The sequence below is a fragment of the Amblyomma mixtum genome, chromosome 9, assembly GCF_055824585.1.
Source record: "Amblyomma mixtum isolate Tamu chromosome 9, ASM5582458v1, whole genome shotgun sequence".
NCBI classification, from domain to species: domain Eukaryota; kingdom Metazoa; phylum Arthropoda; class Arachnida; order Ixodida; family Ixodidae; genus Amblyomma; species Amblyomma mixtum.
Genome location: NC_143020.1, coordinates 65157451 through 65185016, shown reverse-complemented (window position 1 = coordinate 65185016; position 27566 = coordinate 65157451). Strand labels below are relative to the sequence as shown.

Genomic DNA, 27566 nt, shown 5'->3' with positions numbered 1-27566 from the left:
ATGCAGCATCCACCCACGGGAGAAGATTTCCTGTCGCCCCTTGGCAGCGGTCGCCCAGGAACCCGGACTTCCGGCTTGCACAGCAAAGCGCTGCGTTATTCCGGCATCGGCCTTGGCTGCGTCTGCGGGGTCTTCCTGGCCATAGCTACCAGCGCGCTGGTGTGGTTCGCGATCCACTGGACAGCCGAGCAGCAGCACGACGACACGAGTGGCACCGAGAAGCCGTTTTGCTGTCCCAACGAAGCGGCCATGCTGTTCGCCGTCATCGACCGCGATCAGGACCCCTGCACCGATTTCTACGCGTACGTCTGCAAGCACGCCCTTGACGACGGCCTTGTTGAGAACGACGTGGCCTACGACATGCTGGTGAGTTTGTACGGGCATATGTGGGAGGATTACGTTGTAGTAGCTGCGATAGATTACACGAAGAAGGCAGCAGCGAAAATTAGAAACCTCTGAGTGGAGATACTCGGCCTATATTCTAGCCCAAGCACTTCACACTCGTTACACTGCGAAACAGGCAGTCAGCGTTCCAGATATCTCGATAATGTTCCTGTCTTTCGTCAAGGGCATACGAGTGAATGTTTTGATAACTTCAGTGCACAATCCCGCGTTGTGCAATTTACGGAAAGGGAAGAGAGCAGGAACTGTCAGATTTATTTCTTCATTGTGAGCACGGATGCATTTATTCTACCGTTGAACAACAGTTACAAACAGAGGGCTTGAAATACAGACTGCGGCGTCTCCGCTCGCGGCACTCCGAGAGGGAACGCGCGGAGCCAGTCAGGGTTGCCAGGCCACTTATGAGTTTGGCTGTTCCAGGCGGCGAGTGGCTTGCACCTCACATCCCACCCCGCCTGCAAGTCCAAGTCCTCTTGGACAGGAACAATAGTCTACTAAGGCAAAGTCGTAGTCAAGCAGTCGCTTGGGTGGTGCACGGTGACGCTGAGGTCGCTGACTCGCTGAACCAATTGGCTGATCCGGCTCATTGGTCATAGGTGGCATTTGCTCGGCATTGTCTTCATCAGGACTCGGGATAGGTTGCACGGCTGCGCATGTAGGCTCCACTAGCACTGGGTCAAGGTACGTAGGGTGGTACAGTTTCATTTGACTTATGTGCAATGTACGCGCATCTGGTGAGGGTGTGGCGGAGTTCGTTATGCGCCGAACGTCGTAGGTGACGGGCGTCCTTTTCCGTGTCACCTGGTAGAGTCCCTTGAACTTTGGCGCGAGCTTTTCAGTTCCGCCAAGTACTGGCTCTTGTCTTCGCACCCAGACAAAGTCTCCGACGTCAAATGAGGCGCTGCTGTGGGTGCGGCCGTAGATTCTCTTGCGGTTCATTTGAGCTTCCTGGGAGTTACTCGCAGCCTCGCTGCGAAGGTCTGGCAAGTTCATAAGCCTGTCACTAATGTCGGCAGCTTGCGTTGTGGGGACTTTCTGATATGGGAGTTTCGGCAAAAATCCAAACAGAAGCTCGAATGGCGAAAATCCTGTACTTCTGTGGCGGGTTACATTGACAGCGAAAGCTGCTTCATCGAGTTTGGAGACCCACAGTGCCTGATCATTGTTGCACAGTTTTCGGAGGACGGTCACAAGTGTGGCATTGGCACGTTCCACCAGTCCGTTGCTAGCTGCCCTGTAAGCTACTGCGAAGTGTATGTTCACACCATGCATATGCATGAAGTTCTTGAACAGGTGTGATTCAAATGACTTGGCATGGTCACACAAACAATCGTCAGGAGCACTGAACCTGTAAAACACTGAGTGGAGATGTTTCAAGGCATCTTTTGTAGAGGTTGTAGGCACAGCAGTTTCATTGTGGAAGTGTCCCAGTATAGGTGCTGTTGTAAGTGCGGAACGAAGGGCTTCAAAGGCTTGTTGACACTCAACTGTCGACTCGAAGTCAGCCTTTCGGATGGAAGCTTGCAGAGGTGCGGCAACTTTCGAGAAGTTTGGAATGAAGCGCCTGTAAAATTTAGCTGTCTGAAGCCAAGATAACAGGTGCTTTGACGAGCGTGGCATGGGCATGCACATGATTGCGGCAATCTTTGATGGGTCTGGCTGTTTCCCTTGTTCTGAGATCATAAATCCCAGAAACTTCACACTGGGGACAGCAAACTTGAATTTGTTCAAAGAAACTGTGAAGCCGGATTGTAGAAGGAGAGTGAGGGTCTCGTCTAGGAGATCGAGAAACTCTGGAAAGTTATCACCGAACACGATGATGTCGTCAAGATATGTGCGTACACCACATCTTGACTGTCGGGCTTTGAGTCGAAAAAATATTTGGTGCATCGCTTTCTGGAAGGTAGCTGGTGCATTTTTCAACCCAAATGGCATTCTTGTCCACTTGAAAGTTCCCTGGTGCGTGATGAAGGTGGTTTTTTCTTGGTCTTCATCTTTTACTTTAATCTGCCAATAAGCGCAGCAGCGGTCAAGGATTGCAAAGAGAGAACTTCCTGCAAGGTCGTCAAAAATGTCATCGGCGCGAGGAAGTGGTTGGTATGTAGTTAACACATAACCTCTTTTTGTCTTTCTGCGTCACGACAATGGCAGGAAATCCCCAAGGTCCAGATGAAGGACGGATGATGTCATTTTGAAGAAGAGATGCTGTTTGGGCTTCGAGGAACTTCCGATCACTGGCTGTGTAGCGGTATGGTTGCCGTCCATAAGGCTTTGAGTCCGGCAGTAAGTTGATCTCGTGCTCGATGCCTTCATAAAGGCCAATGTCATCAGGACTGGTAGCGAAGAGACGTGAGTGGCGGTGCACTATTTTCTTCACTGCTTGCTGCTCTTCGGGCTTGAGTTGGGTCTCGATGATGATATCAGGGAAACTGTTGGGCGTGGATGAACATGGCTCAGAAGGAAATACGCTGCATGAGGCTGGCTGGGCTGGGCTCTTGTAGTCTGCTGGCTGAGTTTGAGACTGGGCTGCCTTGTTGAGCTTGCTCCACACGAGCTCGTGTTCGTCTGGTTCAAAATCCACTTGTAGGGGTTCGCTGGTGGTATGCGGTGGGTCAAAGCGAGACAAAGTTGATGTTTTAAGTATCACTGCATTGGACATACGCGGTTACAGTTCCTCTTAGCACAGCACGATAGTGTTTGTAAAGGGCTGGCAAATAACAGGAAGGCGTGGCGGCTTGAAATGAAGTTCCGCTTGAGCAGCATAAAACCAGTCCTCTCCCAGAATAAGGGGAAGGGCATTTCTCTGAAGGACTGCGGCTTCCACAATTGCAGAGAGGGGGCCTACGCTGATTCGCAAGAAGAAAGATCCCTGAGGCGCGACGGAGCCTCCTCCTACGACGAGAAGGGGTGGCTTTGTCCACGGCTCTATGCTGAGGTTTTCAGCTAGGTGGCAGCGAGGATAGTGACGTTCGAGCCACTGTCTGGGAAGGCATTGATCTCTCCAAGGCCTTTGACGTCAGCAGTGATAACTGCAAACCTGAGCATGGATCCAAGCAAAGGGTCCTCGGGGCGGCCGACACATGCTGTTGGCGCTTTAGGGATTGTTTGCGTCTTGTCTCGGGAGGGCTGTCCTTTCTCAGTGCAGTTGCTAGCCAGATGGCCCTTTTTCTTACAGCTATAACATACTGCTTCGCTTAGGTCTTGCCCTCGTCTGTAGGCAGGTGCACCATACTTGGAAGAGATTGCCTCGTACCGATGTTCTTGGTCAGCAGCTGGTAGGTTTGATATTCTCGGGGGCGGTAGCCTTGCACGGTTTGGTTGCTGGTAGGTGCTATTTATAGGTCGGGAAGGCGGGCGGATGTCTGCAGTGCTCTCGGTCGTGGCTGTAGCACTGGAGGTGATAGGACGCGGCTGTCGACTTGGAATTGGCGCGGATGGCTTTGTTAGTCTAGTCATGCGAGAGTGGTCCATGGCACGATCAACCTCTGAAGCGATGCTGACGAAATCCTGGACAGTCTTCGGGCGTTGAACGACGATCGCTGTAGCCACTTGCTCATCACGTATGCCCTGAATTAAATACTCGATGCGCTCTTTGTCACTCAATGAAAGCGGGCACCTTCCAATTATCTTGAGCTTGGCGAGAGTATAGGAAACCAGGCTCTCACCGGGGCTTTGCTCACGCGCACCGACAAGTTCCTGCCACTGTATAAGCGACAGTCGCTCGCCGAACTGCGCTATAAGCGCTTCCTTCCACTCTGACCAAGTTTTTAGCTGGTGGCCAGTGATTTCCTTCCAGTCAGCGGCTGGGCCACGAAGTTTTGAGAGGGCGATGGCTAGCAGGGTAGCGGGTTCCCAAGAGGCAAGCTGTTGGGTGCGCTCGAGATCGTCTACCCATCGGGCTACGGATAACCCTCCGTCGCCACTGAACGTCGGAAGCGTTGATGACAAGTCCGGCAAAGTTGTTACGTGCACTGCTCTCGTAGAGGCTTGTGACAGTGATAAAGCTAGTTGATTTTGAAGGTAGGCGGTCAAAATCTGCATATTCTGTACGGGGTCGGCGCTGAACACTGGCATAGGTTGAAAAACTGGTCACCTTGAGTTGGAGCGGGCTGCGTCTCGGTGACTGATCCAGTTGTTTCCGGTAGCAGGACTCGTTTTGCGGCAGTGTCAGCAAGGATGCGAGAAATAAGTTCGTCCTTGGAACCAGTATTGTCCAAATTGCGTTGCGATAGTTCATCTCGCAAGAAGTCCACTCTAAAACCAGCGAGGTCCGAGGCGGTGGCTTCCTCCCAGTGTATGAGCGGCATGGCGGCGGCGGCGGTGAGACGGGCGTTGGGCTTCGGCTGCTGGTGCTCGACACACGTTGACTCTGGCTTTCGGTGAAGTGGCTTGCGGCTTCGAATGGGCGGGCTACACCGAGGTTCGGGACGTCGACTGCGCCATATGTGAGCACGGATGCATTTATTCTACCGTTGAACAACAGTTACAAACAAAGGGCTTGAAATACAGACGGCGGCGTCTCCGCTCGCGGCCGAAGGCTCTCTCAGTGTTGCCACAGCGTTCACAAAAGTAGTAGCAGATTTTAATGCCAAAAATCAGCAGAAATCAGTAGATGTTCACATATGTTGCAGTCACTTGTTTGGGCGTGTTTTCTCTACACGGTATGAGTTATTTCTTTAGTACGGTACGATACAGTGGTAGAAGACAAGTGTCGCTATCATAATAACAAAAGCAACGGGGTAGAGAAAGTAGCGATTGTTGCGAAAACATGTGCCCCGCCATGGAACTCCCTACCGCCAGCACCGCGCAGCATAGCGCAGCCGACGGGAACCACGGTGCCTCAGTCAACAGTTCACTACATTCGTATCTCCAGTGAAAGAAAAGTTTTTTATTTGTCTTAGACAGTAACTGTTGTTAACTCATACACTGACAACAAAATACGAAGTGAACATCGAAAAGATAATGACAACATGCAGTGACTTGTAGAGGTTTCTTAATCGGTTCACTGACACCGAATACCACACAATACAGTTAATGATTAAGAAAATCAACGTGGAAACATGCGTCGCCTTCATCTTGGAGGTTTTTGCGCCATGTTTCCATCCTGTTGAGCAGTGGCTTCTCTACACTGATCTTGAAGCACGATGAAGAGGCAATGAGGCGCTTGGTATGCAGCACGGCACATACAGTGTCCGTTGCAAGTTTGTTTCTTTGCTTGGTTTCTAGCATGTTAACAGCAGAAAATACCCTCTCAACCGCTGCACTTGAATGTGGCAAACAGAGCATGGCCGACACGAACTCCTTGAGTGCTGGGAATGCCGAAGTCCCGTCACTGTGTGTCATTCGGAATATCGAGCCCCAGAACTCATGCAACGTTGCTTCTTCGGTTATACTTATGTCTGCGTTCCTGAGGATCCGCCATTCAGTATCTAAGGTCTGCAAGGACCCCTCAGCAACCACATGCGGGAAAGCTCCTGCTAGGGGGGGGGGGGGGGGGGGGGTGCAATTGATGCAACCGTTCCAGTCCTGACAACAATGGGGTCTAGAAGCTCTAAGTTCGCCAAAGAAGGATCTCGGAAGGGCACACGCTTTAGAATCTGCTCTACGCTTTCGATGTAGAAGTCGAGGCAACGCTGCCGAAAGAACTTCCTCATTTCTTTTCGCACCTCACCGCCGCACTCTGCTCACGATCACGCGCGTTCACGGCTCTGCTTACAATGCGCCGGGAGAAAACGAAACCTTATGCCACGAATCCGGCGGCTGCACTAGCTAGCGTATATCTTTCTTTTTTCTTGGCTGCCAAGGGCTCATAGTCAGCTTCTGCGTTCCGGGCTGCAATTTGTGTACGCCGGGTTTCATGAGAGCAAGACACCTAGAAATGCCAAAGCACGCTGCTCGCTGCCAATCGTCCCCCGGGCCTTGCGCACTGGCGCACAGGCGTAGTGAACCTTATCCGACGCCAATAAATACAACACCGCAAAAGCGTTCACTCCTCTTGCAACCGACGCTTAGCGCTGCCACGCCGAAACCCGCCTCTAGCATTGATCCAAGCGGTAAGGCTCGAGGGAGCCCACTTCGAAGTGCCTGTGGCTTCAGGATCAGGTTAGGAGGGTTTAACACGATGAAGTTTCCCTCTTACGATGTAGCTCTACCGTAGCCGTATATTCGATCCTACAAGGGTCATTTCTTTAACCTACACCAGCTACACCAGTGTAGCAAAGCTTCATTGGAGGTATTGGACGTTTGCTACACTGCTGTAGCTGGTGTAGGTTAAAGAAATGACCCTACACTTGACTTCGTGCTAAGCTGTGTTCGTGCGCCACACAGGGTAGATGAGTGAGCCGTTGAACCGGCAGTGGCTGATGCAACCTGGCCATCAGTATCACTATGTGTCACCTAAAAAAAGACACCTAAAGACACTCTGTAGAACCAAAGAGTAGAAGTTTGTGTTCCTTTGTAGTAGGAAGAAAGCAAAAATCAGCAGATTTGATGAGGTTATCACTGAATCAGTAAACTTTTTAAAAAATCAGTAGATCTACTGATAAATCAGTAGCAGTGGCGACACTGGGCTCTCTCCCCGCCTCGGCACTCCGAGAGGGAACGCGCGGAGCCAGTCAGGGTTGCCAGGCCACTTATGAGTTTGGCTGTTCCAGGCGGCGAGTGGCTTGCACCTCACACCATATACACCTAGACATACGGGTCCAAAATATCACTTCTGCTGATATTCCTAGCGACAAATATTTTGACAGAATTGCATCACAGTGTGGTTTGTTTTCAAAAAAGTTCTAGCATTACAGGTTGACAAAATTTTCCACTAGCCGAGTGCACGCAGATGCATGTATCTGGCATCAAAGAGAACTGCTATGTGCACCTAAGAAAAGCGTTAATTTTATGTCAAAGGTAGAATGAATGGGAATAGTGATATGCCTAGGCCTACACTAGTCTGAAGGGAACACTGCCTGTTATATTTGAGTGAGTTTTGGGCTGCAATCAATGCCATCGCCCTTATGAAAGGTTGCCTTTCTCACTGCCTCGAATCGGAGGTTGAAAAACTGGACACGCTTCCATAACGGGTGTCCAGTTTTCTACTTTCGATGCTTTTTACGTTGTGTGTGACCTAATCGTGAGAGTGTCCAGCAACGCCACCCCCGTCCTTGCTGCGCACGTAGTACGTCCTGTGTTATTGCGAGTGTCACGTTGAACAGGATCGAATGTTGAGGATGGAAGCTGTGCGTGAACCCTCTGATGCTACAATGTGGCATCAAGACTGTGAAAACCGATGCCCTCGTTAACCTAATGAGCAGAGAATGGTAAGGAAATGAGGGGCTGGTTACGACATATAATTTAATAAAGCCAACAGTCATTGAAGCCAAGTAAGGCATAGGGTAAAACTTTCTATCTTTTTTACTTGTGGCGTTGATCAATAGGAAATCAATAACGTAATCACTTTATAGCTGTGTTATGTCCGCGGTTGGCTTGATGAAACAAGGCGTTTGCGAGCACAAGAACTATTTATTAGAACTCGACTCAAGCGGTGCGCGCTAGCGGCCGCTCATCGGCACGATCCGAAGTCATCTCCCGTGTCCAGACACGGCCGTCCGGTGCAGACAGGAGAGGGCTGAGGGAAAAGGAGGAAGGGAACGTCGAGAGGTTCGTCGGCCCTTCGTTCACACACGCAACCCGAACACAACACCACGGCGGGAATCGCGCACTTGCTGAACGGTTCGTTTGTCCCCGTCTACGCGTCTACGCGCAAGACACAACACTTCCTCCCCCCTTAGAAAGGGGCCTGGTAGCGGTCAGGAGGCCGGCGTGCACGTGTGGAAGCGCGCTGTAGTACGGCCGTGGCATCAGAAGAGGCGCTTGCCTTTTCTGTATTTGGCGTACACCTTGCGTGTTGGAGCGGTGTGTCCTCCGCCACGATATCCCAAGCCACGGTACCAGGGGCCGAAGGGCTGCTTGTTCGGATCGGTGTCGTTTGCGGCGGGGCCTTCAGAAGACGAAGCTGGTCGAGGTGTCGGCAGGCAATACCCCCCTCCATGTATACGAGCCAGGATCTCTTCCCAATGCGTCTGTCTATTACAGCTGGGGCCCACGCCTGCGGTCCGTGGAATTTTCGAGCAAGAACATGTTGGCCTTTTCGCATTCTCTTAACGCGGGGAAGATCGTCTTCCTTCTGTCCGGTTTCAGGTGCTGGCTCCGGAAGGACGGCACTCAGGTGGGTTCGCAGCTCGCGGGCGAACATGAGCTCCGCTGGGGTGCGGCCGGTTGTGTCTTGCACCGTGCTGTGCTGTTTGAAGAGAAAGCGGGCGATGCTTAGCTGCAATGACCCAGCTTGTTCCTTCAGTAGAGCTCGCTTGAGCTCCGCCACGCATCGTTCAACATGGCCGTTTGTAGCCGGATCGTAGGGAGCCGATGTGACGGCTGCGATACCGTTTTGTCTGAAAAAATGCCTGATCTCCGCTGACACGAAGGCGCTGCCGTTATCAGAGGCGATTTTTCTTGGCAATACAAACATGGCAAACAATGTTCTCAACGCCTCAATGACCGCAGCTGACGTTACTTTGGTCATCTGTTTGACCTCGACCCTTTTAGTGTAGGCGTCGACAATAACAAGACACGTGCTTCCCTCGACCGGTCCTGCAAAATCGATATGAATAGTGTGCCAGGGCTCACTTGCCTTCTCTTACTGCGGGGCCGGGACTTTTGGTGGTGCCTTTCGGTTGTTTTGGCATATATTGCAATTCTGAGCACTTACTTTGATTTTGCTGTCAATTCCAGGCCACCACATAAAGCTTCGGGCGCACTTCTTCATAGCAACAATGCCTCGATGACCTGCATGAAGCAGTGACATAGCATGCGCGCGTAATGCTGGTGGGATAACAACTCGTGACCCATAGGTGATGCAACCGCGGTGCGTATTTAACTCCGTAGCTCTCTTGCGATAAGCGTTGAAGCTTTCTCCCTTTAGTCGGCCCACGTTGCCTTCTTCAATGGCGTTGAATAGCTCCGATAGAGATGGGTCCTCTTGCGTCGACGTAGCAACTGTATCTGCTGTTAGCGGCGGGTCTGGCAGGGCCTCGAGCATCAACACGTCTCCCGGGTTACGTGGTCCTTCGTGGGTCGTGCTCAGCGGTAGGCGGCTCAGTGCGTCTGCATTCTGGTGCTTCTTCCCCGATCGGTGTACAAGGTCGTAGTCATATGCTGACATTTTAATGCACCAGCGTGTCATGCGTAGTGACAACACCTGCGGTATTAACTTCTGGGGCCCCAAAATGCCTAGCAGTGGCCTGTGGTCTGTTATGAACGTTACCTTTCACCCAGCGATGTACTGGCGAAAGTGTCCGGCCGCGTAGACCACAGCAAGCCCCTCGCGATCGAGCTGAGAGTAGTTGCGCTCTGCTGCTGATAGAGTGCGTGACACAAAAGCAATTGGTGCCTCTCTTCCTTGAGTGTCAGCTTGTGAAAGAACAGCACCTACTCCGTAGGGTGATACGTCCCAGCCTATGATCAAGAGCTTGTTCTCATCGTAATGTTTGAGGGCTGTACATTGCAATAGAAGCCGTTTAAGGGCCACGAATGACTCCGGTGGCTTGGCGACCAGGTCCATGGGACCTCTTTTTGCAGTAGTTTGTACAGGTCGTTGGCCACAGTTGCTCGCTGTTCTAGGAATCAGTCATAGAATGTAAGACGTCAAAGAAAGGATTGCAGTTCCTGCTTGTTAGTTGGTGCTCGTGCCTCGGTTATTGCTCGCACCTTGTCATCAGTTTGATGGATGCCTTCAGCGTCAATTACGTGACGAAGGAATTTCACCTTGGGTACGGCAAAACAACCTTTTTCCTTGCTTATACGCCAGTTTGCGTTGGCTAGCCTTTCGAACACTTGTTCCAAACGTGCAGCATGCTCCTCGTCTGATGCTCCTGTGACGATTACACCATCGAGATAAACGCATGTTCCAGGAATTCCACGAAGTATTGTCTCCATATACCTCCGGGAAATTGCAGGGGCTGCCACTATGCCAAATGGCAGTCGTTTGACTTTGTAGAGGCCCTTCAGCGCATTGATGGTAAGCAACTGAGATGCTGATTCGCTCACCTTCAGCTGCTAGTACGCTTGCGTAAGGTCCACAGTGGTGAAAATTTTCCCTCCGCGAAGTGTGCTTAAGACCTCCTCTGGCGCTGGCAGTGGGTAGGAGAACGGCTTGGTAAACCTGTTCACTGTGCTTCGGTAGTCTCCGCATAGTCGTAGGGTGCCATTATTCTTCCGAACTACGACGACTGGCGTTGCCCATTCGGTGTGTTGTGTTGGTTCAATGACACTTGTTCTTGCAATTTATCAAGTTCCGCTTCTACTGCAGATCTTAAGGCAAAAGGCACTGGCCTTGCTTTGAAGAATTTAGGGCTGGCGTCATTGAGCAACTCCAGGTCGACAGGTGGTCCCTCGTGTCCTGGGATGTCATCGGAGAAGACTGTGTTGTACTTCCCTTAAAGGCATTCCACCATTGACTTCGTTCCAGTCTAGTGAACGCCGCCGATGGCGATCCCAACTGCGTCAAACCAGTTCCTTCCCAGGGGGCTGGATCCACTGTTCTTAACAATCAAGAGTGGCAGCTTGCATTTCTAGTAGCGGCAGGCTCTGACCTGACCACGTCCTGAGGTGCGTGTCGTCGTCTCTTAGTCTGGGTGCGTGCTCTGGCCACGTTGTTCGAAAGGTGTCCTCGCTTATAAGGGTGCATGCAGCTCCGGAGTCGACTTCGAACTGGATCAGCTTATTGTGCATGGTCAAGCAGGCCATTATTTTCTGACGCGTGCCGATGTTGGCAATGGTGTTTAGGTCGTACAGCGCTGACGGAGGTGATTGAAACCCTTGTTTCTCAACTTGTGCCGCGACTTCAGAAGCGTCTACGTTATGATTGCGTGACTGGGCCGATTTGCCCTGCTTCTTTTTTGTTATACAACCTTTCTCGATGTGCCCACGCCTGTGGCAAAAGTTGCATATAGTATCTTGAAAGCGGCACGTCTGCGGATTATGCTGTTCGTCACAGCGCCAGCAGCGCTGGACCTTTGGAAGTTTTTTCGAACTTGCCTTCATGTTGTGGCTCTGGTTGTTCGAATGGCTTGTCTGGTGCACTGGCTCGATAGATCGCCGCATTTGTCGCTGCTGCTGCCCCGCACTTTCCGTTCGCAAGACGATGTCATAGGCTTTCGTAAACGTCAGGTCCTTCTCCGCGAACAGGCGCTGTTGCAAGGACTCGTCACGCAGTCCACACACAAATCGATCACGCAGCATGATGTCCAGGCGGAGTATCGTGGGGTTAGTTAGCGACAGGGATGACGTTGCTCCGGCTGATTGTTCGGTGGCTGCTGTGCTCGCAGGCAGCGTTCGAAAGTTTCAGTCGGCAGCCAGTTTCATTAGTGCCGCAACGTAGGCACTTGTTCTTTCTCCCTCCAACTGGTCACGTCGTTATAAACGAGCCCGGCTCTAGACTTCGGATGGCCGCGGGTCGAAGTGTTTCTGCAGTGCAGCTACGATGTCGTCGTGGGCCACGGCAGCTGGAGTGCTCGGCTGGACTCGAGCGCAAACAGTGTCGTTTGCGCTCTAGTCCGAGCGCAGATCCGAGCAAACGCTGGGCTCGGATCTGCTTCCTCGTCGCCAGTGTTATGTCCGCGGTTGGCTTCATGAAACAAGGCGTTTGCGAACACAAGAACTATTTGTTAGAACTCGACTCAAGCGGTGCGCGCTGGCGGCTGCTCATCGGCGCGATCCGAAGTCATCTCCCGTGTCCAGACACGGCAGTCCGGTGCAGACAGGAGAGGGCTGGGGGGAAAGGAGGAAGGGAACGTCGAGAGGTTCGTCGGCCCTTCGTTCACACGCGGAACCCGAACACAACACCGCGGCGGGGATCGCGCACTGGCTGAGTGATTCGTTTGTCCCCCATGTACGCGTCTACGCGCAAGACACAACAAGCTGAAAGATAATTGACTGTGAAGTTAAAAAAAAAACACATGCTGCCCGTAGGACTGGAACCGGCGACTGAACAGAGGGCGCAGAAGATTTAGGTTCAAGATCGAACGACATAACACCAGGGACGTGTCAAATGCGTTCAACTTTTCCTACAGAAGATACTTTACGGACACTTATGAATTTTTTTCACGCAAGGAAAGCCTAGGGTAATCTTTCCATTTTTTGTTTGTGGCGTTGATCAATGGGAAATCAATAATGTAATCACTTTATACCTGAAATATAACTGACTGGAAAGTCCAAGTAAAAACAGCCACATCCTGCCCGCCGGATTGGATCCGACGACAGAACAGAGGGCGCAGATTTGAGTCCAAGATCGAAAGAAATAACACTAGTGAAAGAGTCCCGTAACGCTACCTAAAAGAGAGCAGTTTCGCTTACAACGAATCTGAGAGATAATTAGCACATTGGTGAATAAGCTATTGTTTTTGTCACCGCGGACTTCTGTTTGCAGGCGGATGTTCGCTCCAGCATCATCAAGGGTACCCACAACTACGGAAGTCAGTCTGCAGCAGCGCTCCATGCCCTCTTCACATCGTGCATCCAGGAGATATGGCAGAGAGATATGCGAGCCAAGGGTGCAGTAGCCGCTGTCTTGGAAATTGTCAACTACACCAGGCGAATGAGTGGCGCAGACCTACTTCGTTTTGGGCTAGCGGCTCGTGAGTGCTACAAACTGTCGTTCTTCTTCGTGGTATATCATGGCACTGCTAGCCGAGGAACGAGGATCACATTCGACAGGGTGACTCTCCGGGTAACCCGCTACAAGCGGTACTGCGACGCTTCGTGCAGCGCCATCGTTCTCTCCACCCTTAATGCCCACTTTGGCACGAACTACACCGATGAGGAGATGTCCAAGTGGGGAGAGAAATTACTGCCTGCCAATTCGAAGTTAGAAGCGGCGTCTTTGGCGGAGATTTCGGAAGCTTTCGGTGGTCTGGAAGTTGCGAAGTTCAAGGACATATTGCGCGAGTTTCTTATTGACACTGACCAGCTGGAATCACTTCGCGCGAGCTCCAAGGACACACTCCTTGCAGACATACGGCTCCTAAGCGAGCCACGAAACCAGCCTATGTCCTTGTTCTACATGCTGCTTGTTGTCACTTTGGACGCCATGCGCTCCATTCAAAATGACATCGCAGTAGATTCCCCAACCATGACTAGTGAGAATATCTGTCAGACACACGTGTTTCGAAGCAGCCAACTATGGCGCGTCACATACGTAGCTGCACTTGCAACTCCCGCCAAAGACCGCCAGTTGCACAACATCTTCGAGACCACACGACGTAGGTTCGTGGAATACCCCCGAATCCTGCGGCTGGTCGCGGCCGGGAATGACACGAAACGCTTCCGGCAATTTATCAGCAATATGTCTCTTATGCTACCTGGTGACCTCGTCTTCAGGGAGCCCGCCGTTCCCAATATGTCCGCGGAGGGCTTCGTTCGGAATTTATTCCTCTCGCTGAAGTTCGAGTTCGACACCAAAAAGAAGAAGGCACGGCAAGGCGTTCCCTGGATTAGCGATGACAGCGAGAACAGGGTTGTGGACCGCATCTTTTTTGTGAACGATACTGCCCTCTACGTGACGTCAGCGGGGTACGGTTGGTTGAGTTCGGGCACCATGGACCCGATGCTCGCTGACGCAGCCGTGATTGGAAGTCGTATGGCAGCCCTGCTGTGGACCAAAGTGGCTGAGTGGAAGGGCTGGTCTCGAGAAACGAAGGCAGCGTTGGAATCTCACAGGTGATATATGCCGAAATGCCGCCGCTAATGCTGCAAATAAGATACACACCCCTGCTAAAGGGGCGTCTTACCACGAGTTGTGGCTTTCGGTTACGGTCGCGTGAGATAACACTGACATCGCTTTTTGTGTAGTGGCCAGAGGAAAATTATTATAGATGACTTCTAAACAATATTTCATAACGATTCCATTTAGTTCCGCTTGCAAGATATGTTGAGGCGTCGCTGATGAAATACTACATATTTATATCGTTTATACCCTCAAGGCATACAGCGTTGTAGAGAAGAGTACTAAAGAGTTAACTATAATGAAAATAATAAAAACAAATTTGTCAAAGAGTAGAAAATTATAGCGTGTTCATACCTTACATTGCGTACAACGTTTCAAGATACCGAAAAGTCAGTAATCATGCCAGCCTAACAGGGAATTTTACAGTTATTGGACGTGCTTTGGATAAATGAATTGTGAATATACGCTACAAGAACGTGGAATAGGGCCAACCATATGCGTATAGTGCAGTCGCCTCATATACGGGCGTTCTCAGCGAAAGCGAATAAGAGTTTTTAAAAATAGCATCTCTAACATATCGCCACCACCCACGTCGCATTGTTATATTGCTGCTTGCGGTCACCAGAGAACAGGGGAGTCATGTTAACTAGTAAGTTGTTTAGCTACAATGTATTAGTAAAATTTTTAACTGCTGCGGTGAGGCGCCTGGATACGATTAGAAATTTGTAGCCAGCAGTTGGTTCTGGCTATACCTCTGTTAATAATTTCGAGAATGAGATTACCGTGGGAGCCTTGCCAAAGGAAATTCTTTCCATATCGCGCCCTTCTCTATAAACCCCGCTCGTTCGATGTGCCGTGATGCGAAGTCTGTCAGTCACGTCACTCCGAGCCACACATGTTGAGTGCAGCGGTGAGGACTTCAGTGAGGACGTGAGAGCTCGTCTTGTGTTACGTGGCCCACAGAGTGACGCATTGCTATAGACATCGTTTCGCGGCGCGCGCTTTTCGAAAAGGATGGCCGAAATTTGTTTCGCAGCAGCGCCGAGCGAAGGCGTGTTTTCGGAATTGTAGATAGCGATATGGTTGTTGCTAACGCTTGGCTACAAATCTCGGACTGCAATCAAGGACCTAATTTAAATATATAATTATTTAAAATTCTTTAACCAGTTGATATCTAAAAAACGTTTTTTTCATGTTCGCTTAAGCTACAAGCTACGGTGGAGGAAGGGCCTCACTGCGCAGCTTGTGACGATGACGAATCTTATGAAAGACTCGCAGCCGTGCAGTGTTTCGACTGGTGCAAGCCTGTTAGGCCTCAGTTAGGTTCAATACTTGATACACTCGATGTACTATTCTGGTTCTCTTCTAATAAATTGAGTAGAGTCATCATCATCATCGTCATCAGCCTGACTACGCGCACTGCAGGGCAAAGGCCTTTCCCCTGTCTCTCCAATTAACCATGTCCTTCGCCAGTTGCGGCCACCGTATTCCTGCCACTTTCTTAATCTCATCCGCCCACCTAATTTTCTGCCGCCCCGGCTACGCTTGCCTTCTCTTGGAATCCACACCATTACCCTTAAGGACCAGTGGTTATCTTTCCTGCGCATTACATGCCCTGTCCAAGCCCACTTCTTCCTCTTGATTTCGACTAGGATGTCATTAACCCGCGTTTGTTCTCTCACCCACTCCGCCCTCTTCCGATCTCTTAACGTTAAAACTATTAATTTTCTTTCCATAGCTCGCTGCGTTGTCCTTAACTCAAGCTGAGCCCTCTTTGTTAGGCTCCACGTTTCTGCCCCATAGGAGAGTACCGGTAAGATACAGCTGTTGTATACTTTTCTCTTAAGGGATATTGGTTAACTGCCATTCATGATGTGAGAGAACCTGTCATATGAGCTCCACCCCATTCTTATACTTCTAGTTATTTTAGATTGGCATTTGTGCAGAGAAATTTAAAAAAAATCGCATCGTCTTAACGGAAACCATGTTGAACGTGGTGCCCAATCAATTCGGCTGGAGAAAAATTCGTGGTCCCAGAAAATTTAACGCTGTAAAGTATTGCACAATCGTCATGAGCCTAACCTCATCCACTGATGAAGAATGGCCTCTGATAACTCTTCGATTTACAGTACTCTATGCCATCTCAAGCAATCTCATCTTTGCGAACTTCCAAATTTCATCCACCAGCATTGCCCTCCCATGCACCCTCCTACGCTTGTCCTCCCTTGGACTCTTCTGCGTTGCCTTAACGGAGTAGCGGTTGTCTTTCCTTCTCATTACAAGTTCTGGTGTACAAATCAAAATTTGTAATTGCGAACCGAATATCCTAAAATTGCATTTTTGGAACGAATCAAACAGTGCACGTTCAGGATTATTTCAGGATTAAATGAAATATTTTATTCAGATAAATTTTGAAATGTAGGAACAATTATCGAATAAATGGCAGCAAGTTGAAGTAGGTACGCCTCAGGTTTCCACAACGACTATTTCTGCCGCGAGCAGTCTCTGCGGGGAGGACTCAGCCCCAGCGGATTGGTGCGGCGGCTTTCGTAATGCTTATACCTATAGCCTTCAGTAGTGGGCGCCACAATATGTTTCGGCCAGGTTTAGCAAGATTCGCCCTCACGGCCACTCTTGTTCGCCGTGGCTAATCTCTTGTCCCACACGCGGACTCCGATGTGGCGCTGGTTTTCTCGTGGAAGTCATCAGTAAAAAAAGTGACTTTTTAGTGCGGATGAACAGACGGTCATAAAGTTAATATGCTTACCTATTATTACGCGCGTTCTGGGGGCGGCGAGTTTTGCGTTTTTCGACAGCAGCTGCATGTTGAACTCCGTCAATTTTAACTCCACATGTTCTAAGGAACGGAGGTAGCCTAAAATCAGTGAGGAGAAAATTGGGCATAGGTAAAAACCAGATGTATGCGCTAAAAGACAAACAGGGCAATGTCATCAGCAATATGGATAAGATAGTTGAATTAGCCGAAGAGTTCTACACAAATCTATACAGTAGCGAATGTAATCATCAAGTTGCTGAGGGAGGCAGTCGAGCACAGCAATGGGACATCCTGCCAGTAACGAAGCAGGAAGTAAAGAAAGCCTTAAGAGCAATACAAAGAGGGAAAGCAGCTGGTGAGGATCAGGTAACAGCAGATTTGTTGAAAGACGGAGGAGAGATTTTGCTACAAAAACTAGCCACCCTGTATACGCAATGCCTTGTGACCTCGAGAGTACCAGAAGCTTGGAAGAACGCTAACATTATCTTAATGCATAAGAAAGAAGACGTCAAGAACTTGAAGAATTACAGACCAATCAGCTTATTGTCCGTTGCCTACAAGGTATACTAAGGTAATCGCTAATAGAGTCAGGACAACCTTGGACTTTAGTCAGCCAAATGATCAGGCAGGCTTTCGTAAAGGATACTCGACAATAGACAACATTTACACTATCAATCAGGTGATAGAGAAATGCGCAGAATATAACCAAGCCCTATATATAGCCTTCGTTGATTACGAGAAAGCATTTGACTCAGTGGAAACCTCAGCTGTCATGCAGGCATTGCTGAATCAGGGTGTAGAAGAGTGTTATGTGAAAATATTTGAAGATATTATTTATAACGATTGCACAGCTACTATAGTTCTCCGTAAAGTCAGCAATAAAATTCCAATACGGAAAGGTGTCAGGCAGGGAGACACGATCTCGCCAATGCTCTTCACTGCCTGCTTGCAGGAGGTATTCCGGGGACTGGAATGGGAACAGTTGGGGATAAGAGTTAATGGAGAATACCTGAGTAATTTGCGATTCGATGATGACATTGCCTTGCTAAGCCACTCAGGACAAGAACTGCAAATCATGATCAATCAGTTAGACAGGCAGAGCAGAACGGTGGGGCTAAGAATTAACATGCAGAAAACCAAAGTAATGTTCAACAGCCTAGCAAGGGAACAGCAGTTCGCAATTGGTAGCGAGGTGCTGGAAGTAGTAAGAATATGTATACTTAGGGCAGGTAGTGACCGCAGATCCGGATCATGAGAGGGAAATAAGTAGAAGAATAAGAATGGGGTGGAGCGCATATGGCAGGTTCACTCAGATCATGAATGGTAGCTTACCAATATCCCTGAAGATAAAAGTATACAACAGCTCTATCCTACCGGTACTCACCTATGGGGCAGAGATGTGGAGGCTAAAAAAGAAGGTTGAGCTTAAGAACAACGCAGCGAGGTATGGAAAGGAAAATTATAGGTTTAACGTTAAGAGATAGGAAAAGGGCGGAGTGGGTGAGGGAACAAACGCGGGTTAATGACATCTTAGTTGAAATCAAGATGAAGAAGTGGGCTTGGGCAGGGCATGTAATGCGAAGGCAAGATAACCGCTGGTCCTTAAGGGTAACGGAGTGGATTTCAAGAGAAAGCAAACGTAGCAAGGGACGGCAGAAAGTTAGGTGAGTGGATGAGATTAAGAAGTCTGCGGGGATACAGTGGCGGCAACTGACAAAGGACAGGGTTAATTGGAGAGACATGGGAGAGGCCTTTGCCCTGCAGTGGGTGTAGTCAGGCTGATGATGATGATGTTCCGCTTCGATGCCTTCAATGCTTATTAGGTTTTTAGTTATATCGCACAAGTGCTCAAAACAATAATTCAATTATTTGATTCCTAACCCATTCCGCTCTTTCACTATTCGATTCCTATAAGATTGGGTTCTTAATTACACTATTTGTATCTGATTATGTTCTAAATGCTACTATTACCACGCTCCTAATTGCACGCCCTTACCATGCGTGTTTTTTCCTCTTTATTTTGACGGCAGCATAATTACCTGGCTTTTCTTCCTGGACCCAAGCGAGCCTTTTTCTGTCTCTGATCATTGCACATCTGGTTTTCCTTGCTATAGCCTGCTGCGGTGTCCGCAATTTAAGTTCAACCCGTGTCGGTAGTCTCCGCATTTCTCCCCATTAAGTTACGTGCTGCAAGTTACACCTGTTATTTTCTTTTCGAGGCATATATTTTCTTTTCCAAGAGTCTGAATACCTGTTCTGCAGCGATATCCCTCATTCCTCTACTTTCCCTCTTCCCGCTATGCCACTGATGGGCTTCCGCTTCACTAGTTTCTTCGTTCCCTCTTGAAGTTTGAGCAAATTCGAGGCCTTACCCTCCTACGGTGGCTACAACGCACATTTCCGAAGACCTCCACATCCTACACGATGCGAGGGTGAGCGCATAGTATGAACTATATTTCATTTTTAGTCTCTCCTTTCGGACTCTTCAACGACGACTTGGGAAGCTAGGATGCAAACGGAAATTCTCTTCCGAAATGTGCTTTAGAGGCTCGACAATGGTTGGAGACTACTTGGCGAGCCATCCGTTACATGGATGATATGGATGCGTGGATGCCCGCACTGGTTACGGCGTGATTTTGTTGAGAATGTCATATATGAATGAAGGCTGAACATTTGAAGCGCCCCTTTATTGACTTGAGGACACGTTCGAAAAACTTGCTTGCCCTCAAATTGTGCATGCTACCTCGTGAAGCTTTCGCCAGAGTTACTAGTGAGGTAGCAATGTCTCGTGGCTGAATCAGAAAAGCTTATATAACGCTTGCCAATACGGCGCCGATAATTGAGTGAAATTTTTTCTTCTATTTTCAAGTAATATTTAGGCAACGTGAGTCATTTTTGTTGCCCGTCGGTGTGTGACAGCGGGTGAAATTTTTATAGGTCACGTAGTTTAACCGAAAAATATCCACGTATGATTCAAAAGTACCATAAATCATTTTGGATAGGACTATTGCTCTATCTATATGTTTCTTAATACAACTTAAAAATTAAATATATATGTATGAACACGCACGCATCTTGCAACGCTATATCGCTTGTGCGAGTACTCTAATGCAGCCTTATTTGAGAGCGCACGCTTGTACAGATTCCTAGTTAAATATATTACTTTACTTCGCAGAAGATAACCTTAAAATACATGACGTTACATTTGCAGAGGAGGTTTTTTTCATAATACAAAGTTAACTTTCGTAGCAAATTAATATTGTGCGCTCACCCAGGCATTTTGCGGGATGTGGAGGTCCTCGGAATGGTGAGTTGTAGCGACCACAGGAAGATAAAGTCCCAAATTAGCCTAGACTTGTAGAGTGAATAGAAACATCTATTGAGGCTATAGACCAACAGGCTGCAGGCTTGCTATTTCAGGAGGCGAACGATCTTACTGTGAAACGCCAAAGCATGAAAGCCGCTAATCCCATACAGAATGGAGCAAGTAGAGCTCTCAGAACTAATCAATAAGCACAAGGTAACCGACTTAACGAACTTAATATGGAGAGAATCTAGCATGCTTTAAAGACGGGAGGTAGCCCAAAAGATGGCGAAGAGGAAATAATGTGTAGACAAAAATCAGATATATGCATTGTTAGCCAACCTCCCGATGCGCGGCGAACGCGGGCAGCGGAAAAAGCGCAGTCGTCCGACAACCCTGGGCGACGGGGCGACCGGCAACCCTGGGGAGGAAGACGAAGGAGGAGCAGACGCAAGATGGACGCTGGACCGTACGAACCTATGTAATCACTCTTAGCTAACCTTGCGAAAAAGTAAGGCATCCTGCCGTTAATTCGCGCCCGAACACAAGAGATAAAGCTTATAATCAGAAGTGGGATGTACCGCCTCCGAAAGCCTGGAGCAACGGGCGAGAGGCAACCAAAGCGACGCCGACTACGTGAAGACAGCAGCGGTGAGCCTCCTTCCATTACTCGGACTCCCTGAAGTGAAGCGGTCAGCTAGCAGCCACCCCTAAGGCATCGCCATGCCCCAAGACAGGGAAATAATCAAGTCGCTGACGACGCTCACCGAACAACTAGCCCACGTACAGCTGTTGGCAGCCCAACACCAAGGCAGCGCACTTGTTACAGCAATGCCGGACTTGTCGGCATCCATTCCCGCCTTCTCGGGCACCGCCATAGCGGGGGCCGGAGCGAGAGAGAGCGCAAGGGAGTGGATATCGAATGTCAAGATGGTGGCGGTGCAGGCCGGCTGGAGGGACGGTGTCGTTTTCGCTGTGGCAGCGTCGAAGCTCAGCGGGACTGCCTTGAAGTGGCACAGAGCAAGGGGGAAGCAGCTGGAGACCTGTGAGAAATGGGCGGAGGAGCTGCAGAAGGTCTTTCCCTACGACGAGAGCAACCCGCTTGCCCTCTACGAGAGAATGCTCGGCCGTACGCAAGGTCCACGCGAGTCCGTTGTCGACTATTTTTTCGACAAGAGTTACCTCTGCACGAAGTGCGACATCAAGGAGGACGCTTCGCAATGGAAGAACCTGATCATTGCGGGCCTGCAGAATGCGAACCACGCTGCGATACTGCGGCTTAAAGCAGCAAGCTTCACTAAATCATTGGAGCTGCTTGAGGCGGCAAAAAGCCTCGAAGCAGGGGAGGCAGCCTACCTCAGCTCCCATGGAAGCCACCGGCCACCCAGCCAGGGCGGAAGCAAGCATGTGTCGGCCACACCAGCAGGCGTGGAAACGAAGCCGAAGCAGATCGAGCAGCACTTTAGCGCTGCAAGGGCCGCAGAACCGAAATGTTACAGATGCCGGAAATACGGTCACGTTGTCAGAGACTGTCCGATGCCCGTTCACCGCAGAAACAACGAAACTATAAAGCCGGGGGTTGGGCAGCCATCACAATACGTGTCTGCGTCTTGGACTAGCGAGCTACCCAGCATCAAGTACGTCAAGACAGCGGTGGTCAACCGGAAGAGCTATGATGCGCTCGTCGACACCGTAAGCTCAGTTTGTACGATCAAGGCATCTGACGCCATGGGTTGTTGCTCTAGTTTCGAAGAAGACAACCTGGAGCTCTATGGATTTGGCCAAAGCCCTGTGAAATGTCTTTCGAAATTCAAAACAATAGAGATTGATGGCGTGAAAGGCGAAGACGTCATGCTTCATGTCGTGCCGGATACAGCCCAGTACTTCTCTGTTATCATTGGTCGTACCTGGACGGAGCTGCCTAATATCGCCTATGTCAAGGTCGACAATACATTCAAGGTAATGGACAAAAGAGACAAAACATTCAAATATCTTGAACCCTTCACCCAAAACCAAGCCATCAAAATCACGGCAAAGAACGATGTGGCCCTCGAGCCACGTTCAGTGAATTTCATCACAGCAAATGTAGACCTCGAAGGCGAGACTGACGTCCTGTACCAGCGAAAGAGTACGATCACTGGAAGCGTGTTTCATGTTGCCAACAAGAAGCTCAGTGTGCCTGTGGCAAACACTTCGGACTGCGAAAAGGCTCTGAAGAGGGGGATGATCCTGGGTCGAGGAGAAGAAGTTAAAATTGACACAGCTGAGCTCAGTACAACGAGCGAAACAACGCAAGTGAAGACGGCAAGCGCGGATCCGATTCACGAAGATGCTGTTGCAACAGGTAACGGTGTGAAGAGTGAGGAACGCCAAACCCTACTCAAACTCCTCAACCAACACCGCGAGTGCTTCGCAACGAATATTGATGAGCTAGGCTGCACCAACCTCATCGAAATGGACATTGTCCTGAAGGAAGGAAGTAGGCCGGTTTCTTCTAGGCCCTACCGAACAAGCAAAGAAGAGCGTGAGACAATACAGAAAATTGTCAGCGAGTGGAAGGCAGCAGGAATTGTGATGGAGTCACGGTCTCCTTACGCAAGCCCGGTACTTCTCGTGCGCAAGAAAAACGGCGAACCGCGACTTGTAGTCGATTATCGGAAGCTGAATGCACAGACAGTCAAGGACAAGTACCCCTTGGCACTAATTGATGACGCTCTCGAGCAGCTCGCAGGAAGCAAGCTCTTCACAACGCTTGACCTTGCACATGGATTTCTCCAGATCCCTTTGAAGGAATCTGCAAAAGAGAAGACCGCCTTTGTGACCCCAGACGGAACATGGAAGTTTGAAAGACCCATTTTTGGACTTTCGAATGGACCAACAGAGTTCCAACGCCTTATGAACACAGCTCTGGTAAATCTCCGTAACACCATAGCAGTATGCTACTTGGATGACATCCTTGTACCTGCGAAAAGTTTTGAGGAGATGCTAGAAAGGCTGACGAAAGTGCTTCGAGCTCTCCGCGACGCAGGACTGACACTCCGACTTTCCAAGTCTAAATTCGCGGATCACCAAGTCGAGTACCTTGGCTTCATCATCGGTGAAGGCGGCCTGAGACCGGGAACAGACAAATTAAAAGCAGTCGACGAGTTCTCAGTGCCGAAGGACCTTCATGAAGTCAAAAGGATTCTCGGGCTCACCAGCTTCTTCAGAAGCTTTGTCCCGCGCTACGCAGCGCTGAGCGAACCGCTGAGTCGGTTAACTCGAAAAGGCGAGGCATTTCGCTGTGACGAGGATCAAGAAAACGCATTTCAGGCCCTGAAGAGCGCACTGACATCACATCCAGTGCTGCAGCTCTACAATACGAAGGCGAGAACAGAGGTGCACACCGACGCCTGTGCTAACGGGTTGGCGGGCATTCTTCTGCAAGCGGACGACAATGGCGTCCTACATCCCGTATACTACGTCAGGAAGAAGAGAACAAGCCTTTGTGTTAAATTTCATGATTTGGACAGCCTTCGGACGAAAGCGAGGACGCTTCTGATGCCAGAATGGCCGAATGTTAGCGAACCTCCCGATGGGCGGCGAACGCGGGCAGCGGAAAAAGCGCAGTCGTCCGACAACCCTGGGCGACGGGGCGACCGGCAACCCTGGGGAGGAAGACGAAGGAGGAGCGGACGCAAGATGGACGCTGGACCGTACGAACCTATGTAATCACTCTTAGCTAACCTTGTTAATAAACAGTTCGAAAAAGTAAAAAGGCATCCTGCCGTTAATTCGCGCCCGAACACGAAGATGAAGCCTATAGCATTAAGAGACGAAGAGGGAAATGTCATCGGCAATATGGATAGAACAGTTAATCTAGCCGAACAGTTGTACAGAAGTCTATATTGCCACGTATCATTGCAGTGTGTGTTCGTTCACGCTCAAGGCAGCAGGAAAGGATCGTTATCACTTTTGTTCGTGGCGCGAGAAGCGACCAGACTAATCTCGATTGTTCGCAGCCATGAAAGGCTGCATCTAGGTTTTTCCAGATTACCGTAGATGATCTGGACCTGTTATCTGCAAGTTTCCTTGCCGGCTTTAAATTGAGCGATGCCGCGAGCAGCGGACATTCGTAGTTCGACGACCGACGAGCACGCTTGTTGCTTACGCCGCCGCCGAGTGATTCAGTTCTTTTGAGGGCGCAAGTCAGCCCAAATAAAGAGCTTCGTTTACAAGTCTTTCTGGTGTCTTCCTGACCGCTGGACTGCCGTCACTACAACGTGACAATATAGTAGTCAGTGGAATTAGGACGTTAAAGGGAGAGTATTTAGCGTAAAGCCATGGCGCTTCCCACTAGTAAAGAAAGATGAAGTAAAATAAGCCTTAAAAGCATTCCAAAGGGGGAAAGCAGCTAGCGAATATCGAGTAACACCAGATCTGTTGAAGGACTGCGGGGATACTGTACGCCGGTAGCTTGGAAGAACGCTAACATCGCCTTTATCTATAAGAAAGGAGACGTCAAAGACTAAGAAAGTCACCTAGCTTACTGTAGTACTGTACTACTGTAGTAAAGCTTACTGTAGTAGTCGTAAAAACATTTATTTGGGAAGAGAAAAGTTGGGGGATATAGGTTGCGGAAGCGATACATTTGCAGGTTCAGGCTTGGTCTTCCCTATTTCACGATCCCGTAGGCCTCCGCCGCAGCCTTGGCCTTCGTCACCCGCATAAGCTGTATGCTCGGTTCGGAGTCACTCAGGAGGGCTTCCCACTGCTCTAGATTAGGGCTATTTACCTTAGGTAGTAAATGGCATTTTCAAAGCCCCAGGTAGCATTCTACGTCGTAACACCCCCCCCCCCCCCCCCCCCCCCCCCTGTGTCTACCGGCCACATTTTGTGATATATGGCTCTGCTTGAGTAGGTGTCTGCCGTCGTCGGAGCGTGGTGGCCTCCTCTCTGTTGAGGTTGTCCGCCGAGCACAGCACTTTTTGCGCGCTCCCAACAATGCCTTCATTGCCTCGCCGAAAGATTCTGATGTGCTGAAGGGTTCGACCGGCAAACCCGCCCTCCGCTTCGTCAACTCTCGCGCAACCCTGACGGATAACCGCGTGTGCCGTGACATTTCCCTCAACCCCACTGCCGGGGATCCAAATATTGGAGTTTTCTGTGCCTGTGTTGTTTTTCTTCGGAGAGGATCCTCGCGGCTTTGCGGCCGATGCTTCCAGCTGTGTATGCCCATAGATGCAGCCTGCAGCCTGAGTATCCGTCGCTATACACTAACTCACTCTCTATCAATTGGCCTCAGTCAGGACTACAGCCACGGCGATTTCTTCCGCTGCCTGCTTTGCCTTTGTGCGCACTGACGCACCGGGGATTATTTTTCCTTTGGCGTTCACTACAGCTACCGCCCTCGTGCTTTCCACCGTTCTGTGCTTAGACGCGTCCACATACAAAACCATCTGTTTTTTCTTTCGGAGCCTGTCCAACTCCGAAGATCTCGCCGCCTACTTACTTTGTGGTTCTTCGTCTCCATGCTTTTCTGGGCACCGGTTTAACCAAGAAAGTGTTCCTCCTTTTCCTGTTAATGTCTGTTTTCTCTTCGCCCTCGCCTTCTGCGGGATATCCCAGCTTTACCAGTAGTGCTCTAACAGTTGCCTACAATATATTTACTTGGTAATCGCTAATACAGTCAGGACAACCTTAGACTTCTATCAACCAAATGATCAAGCAGGCTCTCATAAAGGCTACTCGACAATAGACCATAATCGCGCTATCAGTCAGGTGACAGAAATTTTCTATATATGTAAAAAGAACTATATATCCTTCACTGATTACAAGAAAGCCTTTCACTCAGTCGTAACCTCAGCAGACAGGCAGACATTACGAAATGATAGTGAAGATCAGCCTCACGTAAAATTTCTGGAAGATATCTACAACGGCTGCGCAGTAAACACAGTCCTCCAAATATCGGCGATAAAGTTCCAATATCGAAGGGTGCCAGGCATTGAAACAATCTCTGAAATACTGAAAGAAGTTTGGGATGGGAATAGCTGCGGAGAATAGTGAATGGCGAGTACGCTAGGAGCTTGCAATTCACTGATGACATTAGCTTGCTAACTCATTAAAAGGATGAATTGCTAAGCATCATCAGTGACTTTGACAGCGAGAACAAAACGGTAGCTCTAAAAATTAATACACAGAAAACGGAAGTGATGTCCAGCAGTCTCGGAAGGGAATGGCCGTTTGCAATTGGTAGCGACGTGAAAGAAGTTGTACTGGAATACGTCCAATGAGCGCAGCTAGTGACTGCCGTTCCTTATCACGAGAGGGAAATAACTTGAAGAATAAGAATGAGGTGGACCACAGTTGGCAGGTTCCCTCAGATCATGATGGCTGTTTACCAGTATCCCGCAAGAGAATAGCATATAACAGCTCTATCTTACCGGCACACACCTACAGGGCAGAAACGCCGAAGCTAACGAAAGGTTTTAACTTAAATTGAGGACAACGCAGGGAGCTATACAAAGAAAATTATAGGTGAAGCGTTAAGAGACGGGAGACGGCAGATTGGGACATGGAACAAACAAGATATAATGACATCCTAAAACAAACCAAGAAGAGATCGCCTAAGGCAGGGCATGTAATGCGAGGACAAGATAAACGGGGTCGTTAAGGGTAACATTCTGAACTACAAGAGAAGGCAAGCGTAGCAGAGGGCGGCAGAAAGTTATCTGGGCAGATGAGGTTAATAAGTTCGCGGGGATACTGTTAACGCAACTTTCAAAGGACAGGGCCAGTTGGAGAGTTATGGAACAGGCTCTGTTCAGCAGTGGCCGTATTCAGGCTCATGATGATGAATTAGTGCACAATTCTTGAAACAACGACATGCTTAAATGTTAAATATGGGCGTGTTATTTCCTGTTTACGAGTTCTGACAGTAGTTTTCACGCAGGCAATGCCTCATCGGCAGCTCTATCGACCTCGATGTGCTCGATAGCGTGTTTTCACTGGTGGGGCTCAAGCACGGGCTGGAAATCGCTGCCATTGTCGGAGCGGCAGGCACCGTCTTTACAGATGACGTCACACCGGCGGCTCCAAGAGCAAGCTGGTACAAGATTCGGGACGCCTGGAGCCTCTACCGGATGTCAGAAGCACAATTCTTCTACGCACGCCTTGTGTACTTCCGCTGCAGCCTCACCGCATTCTTCGTTCAGCCTTTGATTAACGAGCTGACAAGAGGCAACGCTGACTTTGAGACCGCATTCCAGTGCCCGGCGAGCAACAAGTCTAAGAAAATCAGCGACTGCATGAACCTTACTGTGCCACGTAGCTGA

General features: G+C 49.6%; 1 protein-coding gene across 1 annotated transcript; it reads left to right on the top strand.

The window, feature by feature from the left end:
• Positions 1-27566, top strand: LOC149329397 (uncharacterized). The gene is made up of 3 exons (XM_089562199.1): positions 1-366; positions 12878-14166; positions 27185-27566. Exons 1-3 carry the CDS (start codon positions 1-3, stop codon positions 27564-27566), a joined length of 2037 nt encoding a protein of 678 aa, XP_089418325.1.

Bases quoted from the DNA above. Each gene is read 5' to 3' on its own strand.
- LOC149329397 (XM_089562199.1), top strand. From the start codon at position 1: ATGCAGCATCCACCCACGGGAGAAGATTTCCTGTCGCCCCTTGGCAGC. The intron at 367-12,877 runs GTGAGTTTGTAC...TTCTGTTTGCAG, and splicing joins ACGTGGCCTACGACATGCTG to GCGGATGTTCGCTCCAGCAT. The intron at 14,167-27,184 runs GTGATATATGCC...GTTTTCACGCAG, and splicing joins GCAGCGTTGGAATCTCACAG to GCAATGCCTCATCGGCAGCT.